Genomic DNA, 21,928 nt, shown 5'->3' on the forward strand with positions numbered 1-21,928 from the left:
TAATATGTACATACATTTAATTATTTTACAACTATCACTGCTCGTTTATTGGCCTTTTTCGTTTTAGTATTTGATACACACGAGCGTGATTATTCATTTATTTACGATTAGAAAGATTTTTGCGCGCACCCGGCAGTGCGCCCGCCGTGAAGGTAGCCGCTAGCCGCGCAAATGGGTCCCGTTCGGTCCGCACCTGGCGCGTCGATCGCGCGTAGCGGTTGTTCAAAGGCGCGGCAGCGCGCCGCGTACAGTCGTCGTCGTCGTCGTCGCGGTCGCGGAGCGAGGCGCGCGGTGAATGTTCGACCGTCGACGTGGCTGGACGTGACTGTCGGTTCTCGGAGTGGAGTGCGGAGACTGCGGTGACTGCGGTGAGTCGAGCGAGCGTGCGGCGGTTGGCCAGTGCGCGAGCCACGACCGCGTGATGCGAACGTTTCCTCGCAGCGCGCCGCGCGGTCGTCAGAGCGTCGTCGTCGTGGTCATCGTCGCGTAAGGATATCGACGAAGTGCAAAACGGCGAGCGGCAGCAGGAAGCCCCGAGGAATCTCACAATGTGGAGCCCGACGCACGTTCAGGTGACAGGTAAGCGAGCGGGCGATATCGCGGCGACGCGACGGAACGTCGTAACGATGTCTCCCCCCCTCTCTCTCTCTCTCGTTCCCTCTTCGCTCCTCTCCTCTCCTCTCCGTATAAATGCTTTTCGACAGGTGGTCGCACGGTCGGACGCCGCGCGGTGGAATGCGTGCCGTAATTCCGATTGTTATACCTGCGCGAGTACGTATATGGGATTGCGCGTATATACGAGGATTATACGAGGTTACGCGTCTCTCGCGTTCGCGGAAAACTAGGCGAGCGAAACCCCGCAACCTCGTCTGCCTCGTCGCCGCCGCCGCCGCCGCTGCCGCTGGCGCTCAGGAACGTATCCGAGACCGTCCGGGCCCGGGGCGTCGCGTCGTCGAGACGTAGAAACCGCGTTTCGCCGAACGTTACCCGCGTATTCGTCACCCGAACGGGATATCTGGACGCTTTCCAAGACGTTCCGAGACGTTTAAGAAGGGAATTCTCGAGAGGAACCGCGAGATAAGAATAGGACGTACTGAGAGCTCGGTGAATTTTCGAGGAGACACTACGCTACTTTTACTCCCTTTTGTGCGAAAGAGATCGAGTAGATCCCTCGTCTAAATAAATCACTTCTTATCCCTCGTGAAGCTCTAATCTTATCGGTAACGTAAACGTAAACGATATACCGCGGTTTATAGCAGTCGGGGGAGATTCGTCATGGGAATGGTCTGCTTCATATCTCTCGGTTATCTTGAATCGAAGAAGACGTAAGGCGCGAGAGATATGCCGTTTCGCTGCTATACGCGATGCGTCATCGCGTCATCGTTGCACCGTGTTGCACGCGAAACGCGACGTATTTAAATACGTCTGAGAATGCGTCGCTTGAAAAGAAAACAATTCTCTCTCTTTTGCATCGCGAAGCCTCGTGTCCACGATACTAGAAATCGCTCTGAGATCTCGAACAGAGTAAAAATTGACCAATCACATTTAAACAATTCGGCAATTGACCAATGCGATTGGCTAATTCTTTCTTCGTACAAGATCTCGGAGCGATTTCTAGCATCGTGGACACTGGACACAAGGCTTTTTAGATCTCTCGCTTTTAAGAGTTGACCCTCTATAATTTGGCCAGTTGGCTTTGTTTTGCTCGTACGAAAGAAAGAATTACACAATCGCATCGCGGAATCTCACTTTGTATTCGTCACGCGTCGGATATCTGGACACTTTCCAAGGATATAATTACATCGACTTTAAAAAGGAAATTCTAGAGACCAGTATAAAAAGATACTATAAGTTTTTTTTTTAGAGAATTTTTCAGCCAACGTCCCGCATGCTTTTCCTTTTTCGAATAAATCAAATAGTAGTAAATAGAAAACATTAAAATTAAGTCATAAGACTTAAAAAATATAGATATGCGCTTTAAGATATACACGAATATAGATACATATCTCTCTCACTCATTTGCTTCAATAATGACATAACTCAAAATTTACTTATTTTGAGTAATTGGTGTACAGAAAGAACAGTTATAATAAATTAAAATTTTTAAACTTATTTTCTAGAAAATTATTATTTTTGAGTTATGTCGTTGTTGAAGCAAATGAGTGATATCCACTTCCACACATGACGTTTTATATAGAGTTAATGATGAAGAACAATATTCTCGTCCACTTTAGGTGATTCACGTCAGAAGTCAAATTGCTGTTCTATATTTATATTCTTACGTGCCATATATATATATATATATATATAATACGAAAAACAATTGAGGAGAAAACAATTTAGAATATACACATATATAAAATATATATTTAAATACATATGACGCACATTGAAATATGTGATATAAAGAAATAATCTAAAATAATAAAAATTATCTAAAATGGGCTTTAAAACTTAAATCGCATGACAAAAAGATCGTCTTATAAAAAGCATACACGCGGTATAATTTTTCCACCGTTGATAATTCGCGAAACGACGTTATCTCTGATGATTAATTGAAGAACTATTTTTATCTCTCCCTCTCTTTCTATCATTTCCTTAACTTCTTAAGATTATCGTAAGAGGATCATAATTTTTTGGTTTGTAACGACTTCTAGTAATAATTTCAATTAACTCCGACAGCAATTAAATACAATTATGCGGACGCATCGCTGGTGCTAAACGTTAACTCGCGGAAATACGCTGATTCTACTTATGCCTAGTAGAATATTCTATTGCGAGAAAGAGTTTATCGTGTGCTGAAATCTAAGTGCATACTGAAAATTTCGAATGGCGAGCTCTCGTGCGATATTCCTCGGCCGCATATATCGAATGACGCATCCTGGTGTACTGCTATTCAAAACAGTTATGTTACTCATCGGTTGTATCTAATGTCGATTTTTAAACACCACGCATGTCGCCTCCGATAATCTAAATTTTCTAATTCCCCGAAGGAATTTTTTCTTTCTTTGCTTGTTATCTTTTCTTTCTTTCACAACAGTTTAATCATCGATAATTCATTGCGGTCTTCCAACTTTCGGTGAGCGGTTTGCAGACTGTTTAATTAGGATACACCGTTCACCGCGAATCGATCATAAGATAAAAAACCCTGTTACTGAGGTTTAGCTCGCGAAAGCGCATGCTCGCGCGTTAGCGTACTTGTCCTCTTAATTAGCACGCGCGAAACTTTTACCTTCGGGCGTTTAGTTAGCGGGTGTCAAATCGAGAGTAATCGCGACCGAGACTCGCCGTTACAACGTACATATGCATAGGGGGAAGAAAAACCAGACATCTGTCTTCGAAACGGTCAACGACACCAGGTGCGAATTCAGAAAGTTTCCTCACGGTGATTCAGAGAGAATATTTCTCCGCGGAAAAAACTAAAATAGATTTTTCAAAATACCTAGGTTTTTCAAAACCATGCGTGAAGGCACGTTCTCATTTATCGTTTTATAATAACAGAGACACACGACGTGTGCTAAAATCATAGCAGAGTAAATAATGATTCTCGTGCCACATATCGTGTGCCGAGTCGTGTGCGTATAATTACAAATCCGTCTTGCGATTTCCACGAGTGACAAGTTTTTAGCTCCTTCGTATATCTCGCTGCAAAATAGGCGACGCGCGAAAGCATGTTTAGCGGCTATTCGGTGCTCCCCTTTCCTCTGCTTTTGCATAAAGTATTTCACCGATCGGACCGGATATGCCTTTCAAGATCGTGCAGACGCACGTTCAAACACTAAAAACCTTTGGAATCTTATGTCCTTAATTTTATTTTTGTCTGTCCGAAATATTCTTACAGAGTTTACAGAATCAACAAATACGAAATAGTCTTATAAAAACTAACGCGGTTACTCGAAAGAAATTCACGATGTGAACCCGAGAGAAGGTGCATTCTAGAAGATCCTTTGGATAGGCTTAACCCGAGAACGGCCGCCTCATTTTTTTTTTTTTTTTTTTTTTGCATGAACAGTCACCTGGGACTACTTTTACACCCCAATTAAAAGTCATTATTAATTACATATTGCATATTTTGGATTGTTCTGTAATTTATCAGTATTTGAAGACAATATGTATATAGATTTACTCAACATTTTCAGAAAAAGGAGAAACCAAAAAAACATTTAAAAAACGAAGGAAGCACATTAAAATTACTGTGCCTTTTTTCGACACTATGGGGCGTTTAAGTAGCCCCAGCGCTCGTTCTCGGATTAAGAAAAGGATCGGTCGAGAGCCGCGTATCGTCGGATCATCGCGATCGCGGCCACGTTGCTGAGACGCACGAAGCATTGAAAAATGCTTCCATCTATCAGACTAAACGGTATTTGACTGCGGCTTCATCGCGACGGGGACTTCGAGTCCGTCTCAGCTCTAACTCGACCGTGAAGGAAGATGCGACGAGAAATTATCTCTCTTTCGGCTCCCTTCTTTCGGTGTACGAGAAATCAGGGAATACGTTGGCCTCCTCCTCGTATACCTCGCACATCCATTATGGTTCATCGCCGTTGCGCGTGTGAGAACGAGGAAGTGCCTCCGACAGTTATTCGGTAACGCTCCGGTGTTACGAACTAACGGATTACGGATGGAGGAGACAGACACGCGGGTTCTTTCTTTAATTTTCTTTTTTTATACGTATCTCGATTGAAGATGCGCGATGAGAAAAAGTCTTTTACAAGAAGGAGCGACCTTCGTTTGTAGCGCGATGAAATTGCCGGAAAATGTCAAGCGTGTGATTTCATTGTTTAAATTCCGTATTTCGGTCAAGGTTTCGTAGAAATTGCACGCAGGCTTGATTCGTGAATCTCTCTCTTGGTTATAAGCTTCACAGCCACGATGCACCATTATGCATAACGTGCATAGTTAAATCACCAATTTCAAAATTTAATCAAGTTCGATCGCTTATTATAAGGTTCTTAATTCGCATGCAAATTTCTCATTTTATCTTTAATGTCACACCTAGTTGAGATATGTCAAACAAGATCTAAATTGCAAACTAAATATAAATTATTTTATTACATTCATATATTACGGATTAGTGAGCTACTTTAAAATATCATTCGTACAGATATTAAAATGTTGCTAGTTGTATTTAAATTGATACTCTCTCTCCTTATATTTAAATACCGTTATGGCTAATATTGAAGGCATAAACGACGATAAAAAACGGATAACAACACGATGATTTCTCGAAATTGTGAAACCAATGGGGCGGTAACTGATATATACTTGCAGCTTTTACTCTGATATAAGCGAGAGCGATTACGCGCGCGAAAGCCATAACGTGAGATTTTCTCGTGGGCACGGGTGGAAAGTCGATTGAAGAAAAAAAAGTAGATCTACACGAGAGGTGTTTAAGAAATCTCTATTTTCACGATGACTGATTGCTACGTTTTATATTTAAATGCATTAATATTTAAATGCGAGCGCGTGGTATGGAATTATTGAACATATAGCGTTTTCTGCACTTATATGTATATCTATACTTATTTATTTACGAGCATATTGTTATTATTGTAATAATACGAAGCAGCTTAGAAGCAGCAGATTAATTCCAATCAAATCCAATCTATCTAGTTGGCGATTTACTTTGTACTTCAGTACGTGAACGTATTAGATAAAAGTAACATAAATTGTAGCACGACATGTCGTTTGATATAACTCGACACTTATTCTGCATTTTTTATTACTGACATTTCGTTTTCATTGTTTACAGTTCAGAGAGCCAAGGACTTGCTGACTAAAGGAAAACACAGTGAGTACGATATTTTTATTTCGATTGCACTTGCAAATTTTTCTTCGTCAACGCTTCTTTTATTCAAAAGAATTTATTAAATATACATGCATATATGTGTGACAAGACACACACAAAGTGCAGTATGTGTAACATTTAAAGCATGTGAAATTAATTAAATTATAAAAAGCCTTCAATCTCCTAATGCCCGAAGCATCCTGAACGACCTGAACACGATAACGTCTTGAGATCTCAATAATCCAGCTGTCATCCAGCCTTGTTTTCTCCCATTTGCCAACACGTGCATCATCATGTTTCTTACCTCTCCGCACGTTATTCGCGTGTTCGCGCCGATACCGAGTGACCTCGTATTTCGCGGCTATTTTAGGTCATGAATCATCCGGTTTTCGCTGGCAAAGCAATCTGAGTTTGCAAAACAATACGCACAAATTTTCGTACGTCGTCGTCATATCAACTGAAACTCGAATTTCCAAAGCGAAAATATATAATTCCGTTGCCTCAGCAGAATGTCCGTCGCAAAATTTTATGTCATTTTACTCATTAGGAAATCAATGGCCTACTAAAATTAAGTAACGAAAGTATATCAACATTTCTGTGAAGAATATTCAAAATAAAATAAAAATGTGTTACACGCATTTTAGTAAACTCAAAAGATAGAAAAAAAAGAGTTTATAGTATGAGATAAATGCAAATTATAAAGTTTGTCATCAAATTTTGTCGATTTGAAGGAAATAATTGATATAGAAATTTTATGTCATTTTACTCATTAGGAAATCAATGGCCTACTAAAATTAAGTAACGAAAGTATATCAACATTTCTGTGAAGAATATTCAAAATAAAATAAAAATGTGTTACACGCATTTTAGTAAACTCAAAAAATAGGAAAGTAAAAAAAAGTTTATAGCATGAGATAAATGCAAATTATAAAGTTTGTCGTTGAATTTTGTCAATTTGAAGAAAATAATTGACAGAAATTTTGCAACGTGTATTTTAAAATGCTTGGTCGAATTAACTTTTACAAGTTGATATTCCAACTGCAATCAATACGACGTGAGGCCGTGAGCGCGTACGCTATCTTCTCGACCTAATAATCAGTGTAATTGCGCGACGAGTTAATGACTTCCCGATGCGCGTCCGCGATACACGACGACCGTTGTGACATTACTATATTTATTTAGCTGCAATGTAAAATGAGCAAACGCAGTACTGCTAACGAGAGAACCATATATTATGGTTAATGGTAGGTTTCCATCTGCGGAAAGGATATTTAGAAGCGCGTCGATAGCGCGTCATATGCTGTCGGATTAAATTACTTTCCATTACCTGCATGTAAAAAGAGAATTGCATTACCCCAATTCTATCAATTTCTACCTATATATTATTTTTTTTTTATTAATATAAATGCAAAACTGATAAATATGCACAATGCACAAACCAGTCCGGGCAATGCTTTCCAATTAAGACCAAAATTGAGATCGGAATTTTCTACTTTTACCACGAATACGTAAGTAAGAAACTCTTACGACGTTTCTACGACGATTGAGAGCAGACGTATTCTCTTACCGGGTGAGATCTTTAATTCCCGTTACACACATCTCATTAATCTCCCGACCTCGCTCCCGGTCGACACCGATCCTCCGCGCCCACACGTCGTAGAAATAACAACACGTTGAATTGTGAATGTACATACGTATGCAGAAACCAACGATTGCTTCGTGACAATCGCACTCGGCAAGGAAAAGTACCAGACATCGGTGAAGCAGAAGGCTACCAAGGACGTGGAATGGCACGAGGAATGCGAGCTGCTGATCCCGGAACAGGGGAACACCGCGGAAATCGTCCTCACCGCCCTGCACCGCAACTTCGTGGGGGTCGACGAGTTCCTCGGCACCGTCAGCATACCGCTCTCCAGCTTCGACGTGTACGAGAGGCCCAAGAACAGATGGTGCGTTTGCGATAGCGTTAATTGCACAAATTGCGGCGTCTCATGCAAATCTCTCCCACACTTCCCGCCCACGGGAAAATCGCTCTCGGGAAAGAGAAACCGTCGCGTTTACGGCGTATCGCCTACCTCATTAATTACTCGCATGCCTTTTTGCATTCTTGTAGCGTGATGCTATAATCGACCGTTCACCTTGTGTGGCAATTTGATATGGTCAAATGTGATTTTTTTTTTCTCGTAGTATAGCAGTTTACAGTATAGAGTTTACACTTTATAACTCATCCTTATGCTATTTGTTGTTAGTGTTTATTTTTTTGAATTCACATTTTTACCTTAAACATAGTTGTGACGTTTTGTAATTTTTATGTGACGTACATTTTTAACAGATAAAAAAAATTTCCATCATTGGAGTTAAGAAAATGTAAAATTTGCTTTATTAAAATATAATAGATATACATTTGTTGTCAATAAATTTGTGAAGGAATAAATGCGTTTGTAGGTACGCTCTTAACAGCAAACCAGGCAAAGAGAACACGAAAGAGAGAGGCGAGCTCGAGGTGAAGATCGGCTTTATCGTAAAGGCTGGAAGTCTGACCGACCTAAGTAAGAAGGAGCGTCACAAAAGCTCCTTGGGACAACTGTCCACAGCCGCGCAGTCGATCGGCGGCAGTTTGCTTAGCATCGGCAGCCTTGAGAAGCGCAAAGGCCTGAAAAAATTAGCCAAGTCAATTGGGAACAAAGTTAAAGGCAAGAGCAAGAACCGACTCGATGGAAGTAATCTGGACGAGAGGGAGGAGCGCGAATTCAAAATCACACGACAGGAACCAGGTGAAGCTGATCCCGGAGTTATCAGCGAAGATGAAGATGAATTCACGGTAATTGGAAACAAGCCTAATCCTAGCTATCCTAACGATATCGTCAATATTCGTATTTAATATTTGTAATAACGTTTTATTAAAACCGTTATATTAATTCCGAGTTAAAGGATGAGTGAGGATTTGATTAATTTTATTATTTCTTGTTCGATAAGTATGTATATATTACAGATGGATAAAAACAATGAATTGGACAAATAGTTCAAATAAGTTTGTCTATTGGACATAGTTTTAATTACTTTAATCTGTTATAGTTTGACGATTTATCTCATAAAAGCTCGGCCTCGTCGCTGAACGCACCCGTGCCTCCTGGTGTTAACAGCGGCAATGCCAACGGTATCTCGAGTGGCTCGCAGAGCAATGTCTTCAGAGAGGTGCACACGCCACCGGCACCAATTAACGCCGCACCGAGCAAACCGCCGCGATTTGCCATGAGCGCGTCCGCTACGAATCTGTCGAAGGTCGACAATTTGACGAAGGACGACGAGTGGGGCTTGAAGCTCTACGGCAAGCAAGCGAGCAGCGTGCCTAAAAGGTAAAAGTGTTTGAAGACGTTTTGAAGATATTTATCTCTTCAAAAGAAATAGAAGAAAAATAGAAGAAATAGAAAAAGAACCCGCCATAATCCGGTAAATGCTTAGCAGTAACTGAGAATTATTACGTCAATAATAAAAATATAGTGAATAGATTCATTAAGTAAAACGTGTGGAGCATAATAAAGCAATGTTGCATGTGTTATGCTTGTCAGATGGGAAAGCAAGCCTAAGATCGTGGTGGATGAGCCGCAGGATAACAAACGCGACGTATCGCCTATTCGTTCGTCATCACCAGTCGCATCGAGATTGAAAGATCTTCCGGAACCGCCCAGTCCGGCACCGAGGGAAATTCTTCATCCGAGGAATAAGGATGAGAAACTCGCTGCGAGCAAGGAGAAGCTCGCCGCGAGCAAGGAGAAACTTGCCGCGAGCAAGGAGAAACTTGTGAAGGAAGATAAGTCGAAGGATAAGAAGGACGAGAAATGCGACCCACGAAGTCCCAAGGAGGAAAAGCACGCGAAGAAGGACAAGAAAAAGGACAAAGAGAACAAATTCAAAGATGCCAACGACGAGAATCGCCTGTCTTCCGAAAGGATCATCATCGGCGGCGAGGATGCCGTTAAGAATGCCGCGAATTCTAAGAGTCGCCTGCCGCACGAGGTCCTTAACCAGTTCGAGGGCAAATCGAGAGAAGTAAATATCGAGGCATAATATTATTTCTTTTTAAGTCTAATTAATTTGAGCTCTTATTATTTGAGTGGACCATGCAGCCCCGTCACTTTCTTTTCACGAGACAAGTTTTCCATTGCGAGACAGTTATCGTTTTATTCTAAACAAAACATTTCACTTGCAGGATCTAATAGAACTGGCGTTGCACCTACAGACGCAAGTCACGGAGAAGAACAAGAGACTCAGCGATCTGGAGGATTATATCGATGCACTGCTCTTACGTGTGATCGAATGTTCTCCGCGATTACTTCAGAATCCGTATCAGAGGCGATTGTCATCCCCCGGAAACCAATAGATCGATAATTGGCGATGATGAAGCTTTCCTATCTCCACTTGGGGATCATTCCCTTTTCAATGCCTTAGTGATACTTTTATTCTAGACATGACTGACGAGTCGCAAGTGGCTATTTTTGTTATTAACATTGCTCTATAAATCTAATTTATTTTCTTTTATGCATTATAACTTGAAGGAAAAGATATATAACGTTCTCGTAGCAGCGTTGCGAAATCCATTTCCCCATATTTATTTATAAATCCCGCGAGAATGATCGTTGGACAATCGAGTGATAAGTATAAATAGTAATTCGCTTTATGATCGGAAGCCAGTTTATTACCGATATGAACAAAGAATGGGATACGGCTGCCAGTTGAAAATGATTTGCATTTCACTTAATCCCCCGCCGCGTCTTCCCAGTAAATAAAACCATCGAAGTTTGAAAAAAAAAAGTTTGTGTTCGTTCGCGAGCGAGATTTCCGTCCAATCGAGCTTGCAAGGAAACGTAGCGAACACGATTGTATCTCGTTTTATTATTATCTGTAAGTTATCTAAGAACATTTTATATGTAAAAGTTCTGACGGGGCAAAAAGCTTCGCGAGGATAACACGTGCCTTCCGTGTTGTATGTACATGTACGCACTCGCATTAAATCGAAACCATATGCCTTGTTAATTAAAGCACTGTTTAATTACGAGCATTATTGAATAAAAATTATATACAAATAATACAAAAAACGATATTAAAAGCTCCGAATGTTTCCGTCTCGAAATCGCCCTCCTGAGAACTTTTAAATTTGGTTCACCGCGCGTGCGCGTATATTGCTTGCACTTGGGGCATTTTTGCTTTCTTTTTTTCCAACGCACAATATATATATTTATCTCATTAGTGCAGAAATTTTCGAGAATTTCAAGCAACACGAACAATGTATGTACATTTTCACGGATTAACTTTAATCTCAGTTTAACTTACTTTTTTATCTTTTCTAATTCTTCAAACTAGAAAAGAATAAAAAGTAAATTAAATCGAAAATTAATCCGCATTGATAAACAAATCTTGTATCGCCGATATTGGGTGTAACGTGAACAGGAGATTATTCTTAAAGTACCCACGCTTTCCACCCGTTCGAAGAGAGCTGGCGCTCGTGGCGATCGGCATTCATGCTCGTGCTGGCTCATGCTCGTGCTCGTTGGTGCTCGTGCTCGTGCATGATCGTGAGTTCGGGGGATACATAGCACATAACGCAATCGACGAGCGTTATCGCGTGTCCTGTGTGCGATTTCAGGACCAGCTCGTCGCCACTCGTCGCGAAGATCACACGCGACGATGACGGACGGCAGCGGGAACGAGGATTCCGCGGCGTTCAATTCCATATCCGGTGAGCCGTCTCCCCCTATCGCGCGACACCGGCCTTTAGAGGTTAGGATTGGTTAGATGTTAGATGTGTCAGGAAGCAGCGGGTTTTTCGGATGAGCTCGCGCGTTTCACAAAACTTTAGCTCGCTGGGTGTCGATCAATTAGCTCAGCTCGTTTCTCATCGCGGGGAGGGAATTTCTGGTTCGCGTAATTCCAGGAAGACGATCGTTCATGAGAGATATTCGATTTTTACGCGTACACCTGACTTCGCGTCCGATAGTCCATCTGCGATCTCGTTCGGCGCATAATTATCTCTCATCGCGTCGCGTGACGAAGGGATCCTTCGCGATCCTTTTTCTACGAGACAATTTTTAAGACCGACATGTTACAGATGCAGGCAAGGCCAACGCCGGCACAGCGGGTCCGGTAGTTTTATATTCGACCGCACAGGCATGGCGAGCCCAGTTCCACCGCAGCCTCACGCGGTCCAGCGTCTCGGAGTCGTCGGACGAGGAGGAGGATCTGTCGCAGTATCAGTTCGAGGACGATCTCGAGTACCTCAGGTCGTTGGACCCGCGAGACTGGAAGGATCAGGACCATTACGCCGTTCTAGGCTTGAAAGATCTCAGGCATCGAGCGACCGAGGATCTTATCAAGAGAGCTTGTACGTAAAGTATGCCCGGTAAAGGAAATTATAGATGTAAACATTGATTCGAGGTTGACAACTTGGATATGTCTAATATGTGGATTGCAGACAAGTTGAAGATATTGAAACACCATCCCGATAAACGCAAGGCGATGGGCGAGGAAATCCGACCGGACGACGACTACTTCACTTGTATAACGCGCGCCTGGGAAACTCTCGGGAGTCAAGCGAAGAGGCGTAGCTACGACAGCGTGGATCCTTACTTCAACGACAGTCTGCCGGACGAGAAGGACTGTCGGAACAATTTTTACGAGGTGCTGGGTAGAGCTTTCAAAGATAACTCGCGTTGGTCCGCGAAGAAGCCTGTGCCGCGATTGGGCGGACCATTCACGCCGCGAGAGAAGGTAGAACAGTTCTACTCGTTTTGGTACGACTTCGATTCCTGGCGCGAGTACTCGTACCTCGACGAGGAAGACAAGGAGAGTGGCCAAGAGTAAGTACGACGAATCACAAGGTTTCCTTCGAGGAAAATTGCAGCATAGTGTTTTTACGACGAAATTAATTGCAGCCGGGACATGCGCAAATGGATCGAGAAGAAGAACAAAGCCACGAGAGCGAAACGAAAAAAAGAGGAGATGGCGCGAATACGCACTTTAGTGGACATGGCGTACAACGTAGATCCTAGGATAAAGAAATTCCAGCAAGAGGACAGAGATAAGAAGAACGCGGTAAAAAGAGCGAAGCAGGAGGCAGCAAAGGCCAGGCAACTGGAAGAGGAAAGAATAGCACGGGACGCGGCGGAGAAGGAGAGATTAGAGAGGGAGAAGAGAGAATCTGAGGAAAGGGCGAAGCAAGATGCGTTGAAGCAAGAGCGAGAAGTACAAAAGAAGGCGTTGCGCAAAGAAAGAAAGGCGTTCAGGGACTTTTGCAAGGCAAACAATTATTTTGCCGAAAGCTCGGAAGAGAGTCTCCGACACATGGAGAGCGTAGAGAAGATATGTGAACTGTTCAAGCTCGTGCAGCTGGAAAAGGCGATGAAGAATCTTCAGGCCAATGGCAGAACCGCGTTTTTGAGCGTCGTCGAAGAAGCTGAGAGAAGAATCGAGGAAGAACGCCGCGTAAATGTGATCAGTAACGATGCGAGAAATACATCTGATAAGCAGACCAAGACCTACACTGCACCCTGGAGCGAGAACGACTTGCAACTCTTGATTAAAGCGGTTAATCTGTTCCCTGCCGGTACCAATCAACGTTGGGAGGTAGTGGCGAATTTCATTAATCAACATAGTGGCTCCACCAGCGGAGTCACCCGCGACGCCAAGGAAGTTCTGGCAAAGGCCAAGAGTTTACAGTCGACCGACTTTAGTAAATCGAGATTAAAGGAACAAGCGAATAAGAAAGCCTTTGACAACTTCATCGCTGAGAAAAAAAGCAAGGAAGCTATCGAAGAAAGAATGCCAGCCGTTACAGAGCGTCTAGATCATCCAATCGCGAACGGCGTAGCTGCTGAACCTAAGGAGATTAAAAAAGAAGCGGCCCCATGGACACCGGGTGAACAAAAACTCTTGGAACAAGCACTGAAAACTTATCCCACGACAGTCCCGGACAGATGGGATCAGATCGCGGCGTGTATACCCACTAGAACGAAAAAAGAATGCATGAAGAGATACAAGGTAAGCATTAAAAAAAGAACGTGTTACCTTATATCATTATATTGAAATGTTAGGCTCGTTTACGCAAATCAATATGAGGGAATAATGGACCAACAATACGAACTAAATTAAAAAAAGAGATTATATTAAAAATAAATTATATTTATAAATAAAATAAATACGGTAAACGTATTCAATTTCACTTGTTAGTCTTCTTCAGTACTCATTCCCTCATATTATATAATCATTATAATTGTACAATGCAAGTATACAATCTCAAAATTTCACGTAATATTAAATTAAACGTCGTTATATGAATGCTCAACTATAAAGTTCCTCTTTTAGAACGAAAAGAAAAAAGATAAAAGACGACATTTGAAATAATTACATCAACCATTACATTAGCTTAACGGATAATAATCCGAGCTACAATTCTACACTTGTTTCTCTTTGTTGCAGGAATTGGTCGAGCTAGTGAAAGCGAAGAAGGCGGCGCAGATGACAAAATAATATTAACTGCACGCTAAGCTCGAAATTTTCTTCTTTAACTTATTGAACTCTAGTTCAATTTCGTGATTTCGATAGTGACGGTTATTTCGTTCCTCGAAATGAATTACTTCCTTAGAAAATTTATAAACGAAATTTAAGACTGGAGGACAAGAACCTTACCTTAAATATTTGATGCAAGGTCTGGCCATACTTGTGCCTTTCTACAGCCGATACGCATGCAGAAGAAATTCGACGTGTTTTGTTCAGTCGATTCCGCGATAGTTTTATTTCGACGCGCTGTAACAACTCTGAAGGTACCTTTGAAACCGTGCTGCTACCCGACCATTATTTTCATGAAGATAACTCAGGAGAATCCTCTGTGTGTAGTTTTTTTTCTTTTTTTTGGCAACATAAATCTTCGCGACCGACCTACACTTCCTATTGTAAGTACTGTAAAATAAAGAGGAGCTGCTGCTGCTGCTGCTGCTGCTGCTGTTGCTCGCCAGAAAGAAGCAACGGCCAGAGGAGAGCGACGGACTTTATAAATAAACAACAATGTTTTGAAAAGTGTCTGTTGGATAAAAATGCCCGTCGACGATCCGTAATCCCGTTCCGTGAGTACTTATCCTTTATTTATCCTGATTATATGAATCTTTCATTTGCCATAATTATATAAACGTTTTAAATGGCTGAAAGTATTATTTAATTTCTAAAAAAAAGAATTTGGCAATAATGTTCCTTAAAAAAAAAAAAAGAAACTGTCAAATTTGTGCGAACATTTTTCGTGCAATTTGTCTTGATTTATGAAAATAATGTTATTTCTTTGATATATATATATATATATTTGTGAATGATATTATATAAATCTTATAGCCATTCTCTCTATTACTAAAAAAAGAAAACTATTCTTCGAGGACGATATGATAGGATTTCGTGAAGAAATCTCATTTCAGTCACCGTTCAATTTTATTTCCTGTTTTTCTCACCCCATATTTCAACATTCCAAGTTCAGAATATTCTATATTGAAACACACGGCGTTACGCATTGTTATAAATTTACGCGAACGGCAAAATATAATTAAGATGCATCCTTCGACGATTCTGCAGTATCTGTACGCTACTAAAATCTAACAAGGTAGATGAATATAATTATTGTGCACTTTGTTCCATTATCATGCACGCTATATAAACGCGCCGTCTTGTATCGGAAAGTTTCGCGCCCTTTGTTCACACTACCCCCGACATTACTATTATTATTAATTATTAATTATTACAATTAATATTAATTCCCGGCTGTTATCAATTTTATTTTAAACGAATCGAGCACTGTCCGTAACAAATAGATTGAAAAACAATTTTAATATAGTAAAAATACGCTATTGGTCCTGCTAAATCCTGTATCTTCCGCTCTCCGCGCGTTTTATGAAAACATATACATTTATATTTAAGCATATTTGTACAGAATACTCTAAGGGGCACTATTTCCAACGTCTGTAACTTCTAATTGACCGTTAACTTATCAGAATAGCCCCAATAGGAGTTGACTATTTTGATAATTAATGGTCGGTTAGAAGTTAACAGACGCGTTGAAAATAGTGGCCCTAAATCGAGCGAAAAATATTTTACGGCAAACTCCGACAAATTTCGCGTCCGCTTCCTTTTTAAATTTCTCTCAGCTGATTGGAGTTAGATTTCTTCCAATTGCAGGTTCGTCATTTTTCTTTTGATTTTAACTAATGCTATATTCTCGACCTCCCTGATCTTTTTTTCAGTCTCACTAAATGGAAAATGTTGGTCTTTCTATATACGATTTACGATAAACTTCGTAATGATATACGACATGCATGTTTCGCATTATCAGTTTATTACTGTTTATCGTAATAAACAGAACGGTGATGCATTTTGTTGTAAATTTCGTCCCATTGTAAAACGGTATAAAAATAAGACAGACCAAACGTTGAAAAATTAACTACTCTATTGCGCACAAACGAAGCCGCGTCCCATCTCGCAAGCAGTTTTTTTTTCCCAATTTTGAATCGCAAATAATCTATCCATTTTTTATCTTATTTAGTTTCACCATTTAATCGCCAAATGATTATCTTGGAGAATCCAACGCCGATGTCTTTTCTTTTCCTGAAAACTTTATTCACGCTAGAACTACCAACAATTAATGGTATATCTATTTCTGCTATTTAAATATAATATATATATCTCTCTCTTTTGAAAAAAAAGATAAAGGGAAAAAATAAATTTAATCATTTACAACAAAAGGAAAATTTCAAAAAAATGCATTGTTATAAATTTGAGATGAAAAATTACAAATTAGTCATTTTTTTTTTTTTAAGGAAAAAAAAGATTTTTATATGCGGTTAAATAAATGTTTCACCGCACTTTACTTTTTCAGTGTACAGAATTTTTCTGAAAATAAGTGTGGTGAAACATTTATTTAACCACAATGAAAAATTTTTTTTCTTTCTTTGAAATATTTAACGTGCCGTCAACCATTGGACCGCTAGAGGGTCCTATAGGTTATATGGCACTTAACTCGAAAAATGGCCTCAATCTTTTGATCCTTTACGAATCATTAAGCCTTGCAGATTGTGAATCCTTTCCGATTCCCAATCGTGCAGACCATTAATCCATAAGGATCTTGATCGGGAAAAACTTCTTAACGAAGCATACTTGGGACGAAGGCCGGGTTGGATTCGAACCACTGAGCCACGCGTCATCCCATTGCACAAACTAGTCATCTTGACTGCTTTGGTTAGTTCTACTAGTGTTAAATTCTAACGAAATACGCACGTTATACGTATATGTGCATTATACATTTTATGAGCGAGAAAGATCGATTGCACGGGGGTTTTAATTGCTATGACAATTTTTATTCAGACATCATAAGATATAAACAGACTTCGCGGATTTTTAAACATTAGTGGTTCTGGACCGTGTAGCGCTCCATTTACTTTTTTTTTAAATATTATTTTTGTGTTTCTTTTGTATCTCTTCCGTCCGCGAAAGACGAGAGGAACAGACGGCGATCTATATTATACCTTACAGAGCGTAAAAAAATCTGCCGCTACTTGTGGTCGTGTTTACGGACCCGTAGTTTTTGTAATTTACACTTGCTGCTTCAGCATCGTCCAACTCTTCTCTAAAAATTTGGCATATGTACGTGCGTGTATATATATATATTTATATATACACTATATGTTTCATAATAACGGTTTCGCGTTATCACTTACTTAAAATGAAAAAATTAAATGGAAGAAGAGAAGGATAATCGAGTGAAATTAATATATAGAGCGTCAAACGTAGGATATGCAATCGACGATTAAAGAGGTATAGAACCAAAGATCAGAGAAAGAAAGAAATCTTCGATCATTCGTACATCGTGCGATCTACGAATCGATCGTCGATGCAAGCAGGGGCTCTTTGGCTCACAGCGTTATAGGATAAAGCAAAGCGATATACGAAAGAAATGTATAAAGTGGGGAAATAGATCGGCGAGTTATACGTAAGAAAAATTCGCGAAGTGAAGATGCGTGAGAGAGTGGAGTTTGCATTGGTCGTAGACAAGCCCAGAAGGCTGCCGAGGGACGTGATTCTGAAAGTATTCCAAACTAGTAAGTCCGTAGTTAACAATAAACCGATTTGTCAATCGCTCGGCGCTCGCCCGTAATTCGGCGAAACTCTCTTGAGTTCTGAGGTCTCTCTCCTATCAAGCATTAGACTCTAATTGGTTCTACTCCACGTTACATTCTTTTTCTTATTTTTCTTTTTTACGGTTCGACATATAGTATACAAACGGGAAAAAAAAATCGAAGCATATTACGCGACAAATCTCCAGAACCACGCCGATTGACGAGATACTTATAAAATTTACGAGAGCTTAAAAATTTGTCAACGTCTATAAGTTAACATTTACGTAGTTAGTTTCAGTGTCTACGCACCCCCTCCGGTTTTCAATCTCACGTTTCTGCGTAAAAGCCCAAAGTCACACTCGAATGACACACACATCGATAACGCGATTTTCTACATACTGTGATCGGATTTTAAAAAGTCTGACAAAATTACTGCGGCTGCTGCGGTTTTCTGTCGGCTGCGGTTTCTTTTTTTTTACGAGTGAACTCTTTGCGCGTGAAAGGGGACCCGCGCTATTTCCAAACGATTTACTCCAAAAAAGATTTCGCACGATCCGAAGGCATCTTCAATTATCTCTCGAGCAACTTTTCGCTCACATCCTCTTCCACATTTCACACAATTATTTCATACAATTATTATAACATTGCAGTCAATGTGTACATCTAATTATTATACATTGTGTATAAAAGTTAATTAATTTTGAATCATTTTACGATTTGTTATTTTGATTGACCGTCTTTAACTGGACACTTTCAAAATTAGCAAACTTTGAGGACTGCTATATTAATCTCTCACAGCACAATAAAATATTTTCGAGGCCAAACGCGTTAGCCGATTGAAGCGAAACTTTTCGCTTGACTCGTCGTTAATTAAAAATCGCCGGTAAATCTCTCGTAAGTGGCGCGCGTCCCCCGGAGATGAGACTGTCGGGAATATCTATGAAGTGGCTTTTTATAAAGCTCTCCGTATCGTTGAGCATGCACTTGAGTGGGTGTAATCGTGGATTAAGATAAAGAGAGAAAGAGAGAGAAAGAGATTCGTGATTCAGATCTTTGCATATCCGATCGTCTTCACGTTCGAGTTTACACTTTACGTGATAAAAACCATATATCGCGTAACCGCGTTTCTCCGAGAGGGGAAAAGTTCCGCGTTAACACCCCATCAAAACTTATCGTCTCCGTTACGCCCCGCTTCGCCCCCCCTTACTCTCGTTTGTATAGAGATTGCCATCTAGAGATATAATATATATTTATGTATATTTATATTTATATATTAATATACTAATCTCGAATCTCTCGCAGCGCTAGTTTTATCGGCCATTCATCCTCACGCATCTCAGCGGAAATATACGCGCGCATACGGTGTTATGTACACAATTACAAATACGAATAATAATATCTATATATATCGTCACAACATTTCATCAGTAGTGTACAACACACTCGCAGCTCTCTCTCCTCGCGCAATAATAATTCGCAATAATAGTCGTTTTTACTTTGTCTAAGTTGATAAAAGTCTTTCTCTGGTCCGAAAGAAGTTATAGATACTTAGGCACTTGTTATCTTGTCTAGAATTTATATACGTATGAATCATGAGTCGTAATTATCGTGCTAGTAACCGGTAATCATCGGAACAAGGACAACGAGGAGTAATCAATTGTGAGAACAGTAAGAACGATCATCCGCCGACGTGTTTTTTTTTCTTTCATTCTCCTTTAACTATTTACGATCCGAATTTTTTATTTTAACATTTTTTTTATCTAACTTTTTCGCCTGTCTGTCTAGAAGAGAGATTTTTACTGTCCAATGGGAAATTATGGTGAGTTGATAAAAAGTTATTACGTCAGAATACTCTTACGAGATAGTAATAGAGATTCTATGAAGCGTCGTAAAAAGTTAAAATAGGCGATGAGTTTTGTAAAAGAATATCACGTCGCTAAAAAATAGACGCAAAAATAGACGAATTAAGATAATTGAGAGACATCCATTTTTTGCAAGATTCGACTTAATCTTCGACAGAAGTTTGGAAAATTCACAATTTTATAAATTTCTCGATTTTCGTGTCTTTTAACACCGATACTGTACGGAATTTACTTTAATATATATCTTAAAATTCTGAGGAAACAATTTACTCTCTGAATGTCTAATTAATTGCTCCCAATTAGGCGCTTTTTATACAGATCAAATTAAATACTATTTCAAAAATTTCAAAGCCAATCGCCAAAATTGATAATGAGAAGCTTACAGTTTCATGGAATTTCCTATTTCTTTCATTTTAATTCGTCTATTTTCTACACGTGGCGTTCGCCCTTGATCGGGACGAATCGAACAGAAAACGGAGATCAACGTTAAATGGGAACAATGGCGAATCTCTAGAAGAGTTTTCTAGAGAAGTAAAACTCACAATTCCGTCGAGAGCCCCTCTGCAGGTTCCGGGATGCTCCGTCGATTTTAATCTCGCGGTCGTTCGACGCGTTCAAAAAAAAATGAAGCTCCGCGCCGCGACGACTCTCGATCGTCCTGATCCTCCGTCGCGGGAAAATACATCTTAAAAGTCTATCCTATTCTTGTGCCTAAACGAACAGCAGCTTGCTCCGCGCGATCGTCCAACTTGCACGCATCTCGCTCAAGGATACCCGTGCCAAGTTAGGAATCGCGAGCGACTCGCGTGACTCAAAAAGTGCCGGATGAACACCCGCGTTCGGTTAGAAAATATTCGCTCGAACGAAAAAAACGCGTTTATTGGTGTCCATTACGGGATGGACCATCTCGACGTCGAGCCGGTCCGCCCTTCGTCGCGACTTTCGTCCCGTTTCTCCCTCCCCTAGACTAAATTGTAAGTCAGCGTTTTGCCTCTCGAGTGGCGTCTCTCGATCCGTACCTAACTACAGCTATACATATTCAGAACAGTTTTTATAAAGCGTCCTTATGCTCTTCGAGCAACAACAACAACAACAACGGCAATCGAGCCTCGCGCGGTCTAAATCCATCCGAACTCGCGCGATCGATTCAGATCCCGTAGGAGGTCGGCGATTCGATTCCTCTCGCAGTTACTTCATGTTAACTGACGATCTCTGTCCTTCGGCGACTACTCCCGACGAGGGGGAGTAGGAGTTTTCGGGTTACGTGGACGATGTTCGCGTCGCGGCGAGCTTCTCGTCCTGCTAGGACGGCGGTTGTCGCTGTTGTTGCTGCTGTTGTTGCTGCTGCTGCTGCTGCTGCTGCTGCCGATTACTGCCGCGACGGTAGCTGGAAGAAGAATGCAGCGGGCGATAGGCTGGCTGACTCGGTGGCTGGTCCTGCAACGGCTGGTAACCGATGCCGGTCGTGATCGGTCGCTGGCCGCCGCTCCACGGTTGCAGGTGCTGCTGCGGCTGCGGCTGCTGCTCCTCCGTGTCCTGCTGCAGCTGGTAGGTCAACGGTTGGCCGCGCCGCTCCTGCAGGAGCAGCTGGTGAGCGGCCTGGTCCATCTCCTCGCGCGTCATGTCCAGCGCCTCCTGCATCTCGCGCGACGTGTACCGCACGAAATCCGTATCACAGTATTTGCCCAAACCTTGCTCAACCAGGACCTGAAAAGTCCGACACGTGGCGCGGATGTTATCGGAAAGTTGAAAAAAGGAACGATTTATTATTTTTAAACGTTTCAAATTATTCCTTTCTAAGTTATATACTGCTGTTTATTCCGAAACTCACCCGACCGACGAGGCTCTCCGCGCTCCCAATGACCTCGAAGTTCGGCTTCCGGTCCGCGGGACTGCCGGGCATACTGTGGGACAGGCGCTCTGCGCCGACGCTTCCGTTACTCTCAGTGGCCCAGGAAACTGACGAACGAGGAGAGGCGTCAGAGTGTTAGCTCGAATCAGTCACGCCCTGCCTCCTTTATCGCTTTCGATTTTGCTTTTTGCCGAAAGGCCTTTTTTTTGCGTTAGCGAGCATAGCGTATACACAAACTGATTTAGTGACATACGAGTGCTTCTCTCAAGCATCACGAGATTAC

The 21,928-nt window shown here is 41.2% G+C and overlaps 3 protein-coding genes across 8 annotated transcripts in view; 2 read left to right on the forward strand and 1 right to left on the reverse strand.

The window, feature by feature from the left end:
* Positions 1-287: 287 nt before the first annotated feature.
* Positions 288-10,368, forward strand: Rip11 (Rab11 interacting protein). The gene is made up of 7 exons (XM_077413593.1): positions 288-579; positions 5,753-5,791; positions 7,491-7,737; positions 8,234-8,609; positions 8,864-9,144; positions 9,358-9,838; positions 9,999-10,368. The coding sequence occupies exons 1-7, from the start codon at positions 549-551 to the stop codon at positions 10,167-10,169; spliced, it is 1,626 nt and encodes a 541-aa protein (XP_077269719.1). The 5' UTR covers positions 288-548; the 3' UTR covers positions 10,170-10,368.
* Positions 10,369-11,034: 666 nt separating this feature from the next.
* LOC143901348 (dnaJ homolog subfamily C member 2) lies at positions 11,035-14,860 on the forward strand. Of its 2 annotated transcripts, none has more exons than XM_077413588.1 (5): positions 11,035-11,525; positions 11,895-12,167; positions 12,258-12,642; positions 12,718-13,822; positions 14,261-14,859. In XM_077413588.1, exons 1-5 carry the CDS (start codon positions 11,474-11,476, stop codon positions 14,309-14,311), a joined length of 1,866 nt encoding a protein of 621 aa, XP_077269714.1. In that variant the 5' UTR covers positions 11,035-11,473; the 3' UTR covers positions 14,312-14,859. The 2 variants fall into 2 exon arrangements, with proteins under 2 accessions (XP_077269714.1, XP_077269713.1); XM_077413587.1 differs by lacking the exon at positions 11,035-11,525 and adding an exon at positions 11,590-11,704 and having other exon boundaries at positions 14,261-14,860.
* Positions 14,861-16,135: 1,275 nt separating this feature from the next.
* The window catches only part of Ca-alpha1d (Ca[2+]-channel protein alpha[[1]] subunit D), a 68,874-nt gene continuing 63,081 nt past the window's right edge, over positions 16,136-21,928 (reverse strand). For 4 of the 5 annotated variants that reach the window (XM_077413680.1, XM_077413683.1, XM_077413679.1 and 1 more), the window contains 2 exons: positions 21,625-21,752; positions 16,136-21,500 (listed from right to left, as the gene is read on the reverse strand). In XM_077413680.1, the coding sequence (XP_077269806.1) occupies positions 21,096-21,500; positions 21,625-21,752 (533 nt within the window). In that variant the 3' untranslated portion in view covers positions 16,136-21,095. The remainder of the gene's footprint in view (positions 21,501-21,624; positions 21,753-21,928) is intronic. The other variant, XM_077413682.1, reaches the window with a different exon arrangement.

This window comes from Temnothorax americanus, unplaced genomic scaffold (genome assembly GCF_048541705.1).
Source record: "Temnothorax americanus isolate GAGA-0224 unplaced genomic scaffold, ASM4854170v1 Scaffold33, whole genome shotgun sequence".
Classification (NCBI taxonomy): Eukaryota; Metazoa; Arthropoda; class Insecta; order Hymenoptera; family Formicidae; genus Temnothorax; species Temnothorax americanus.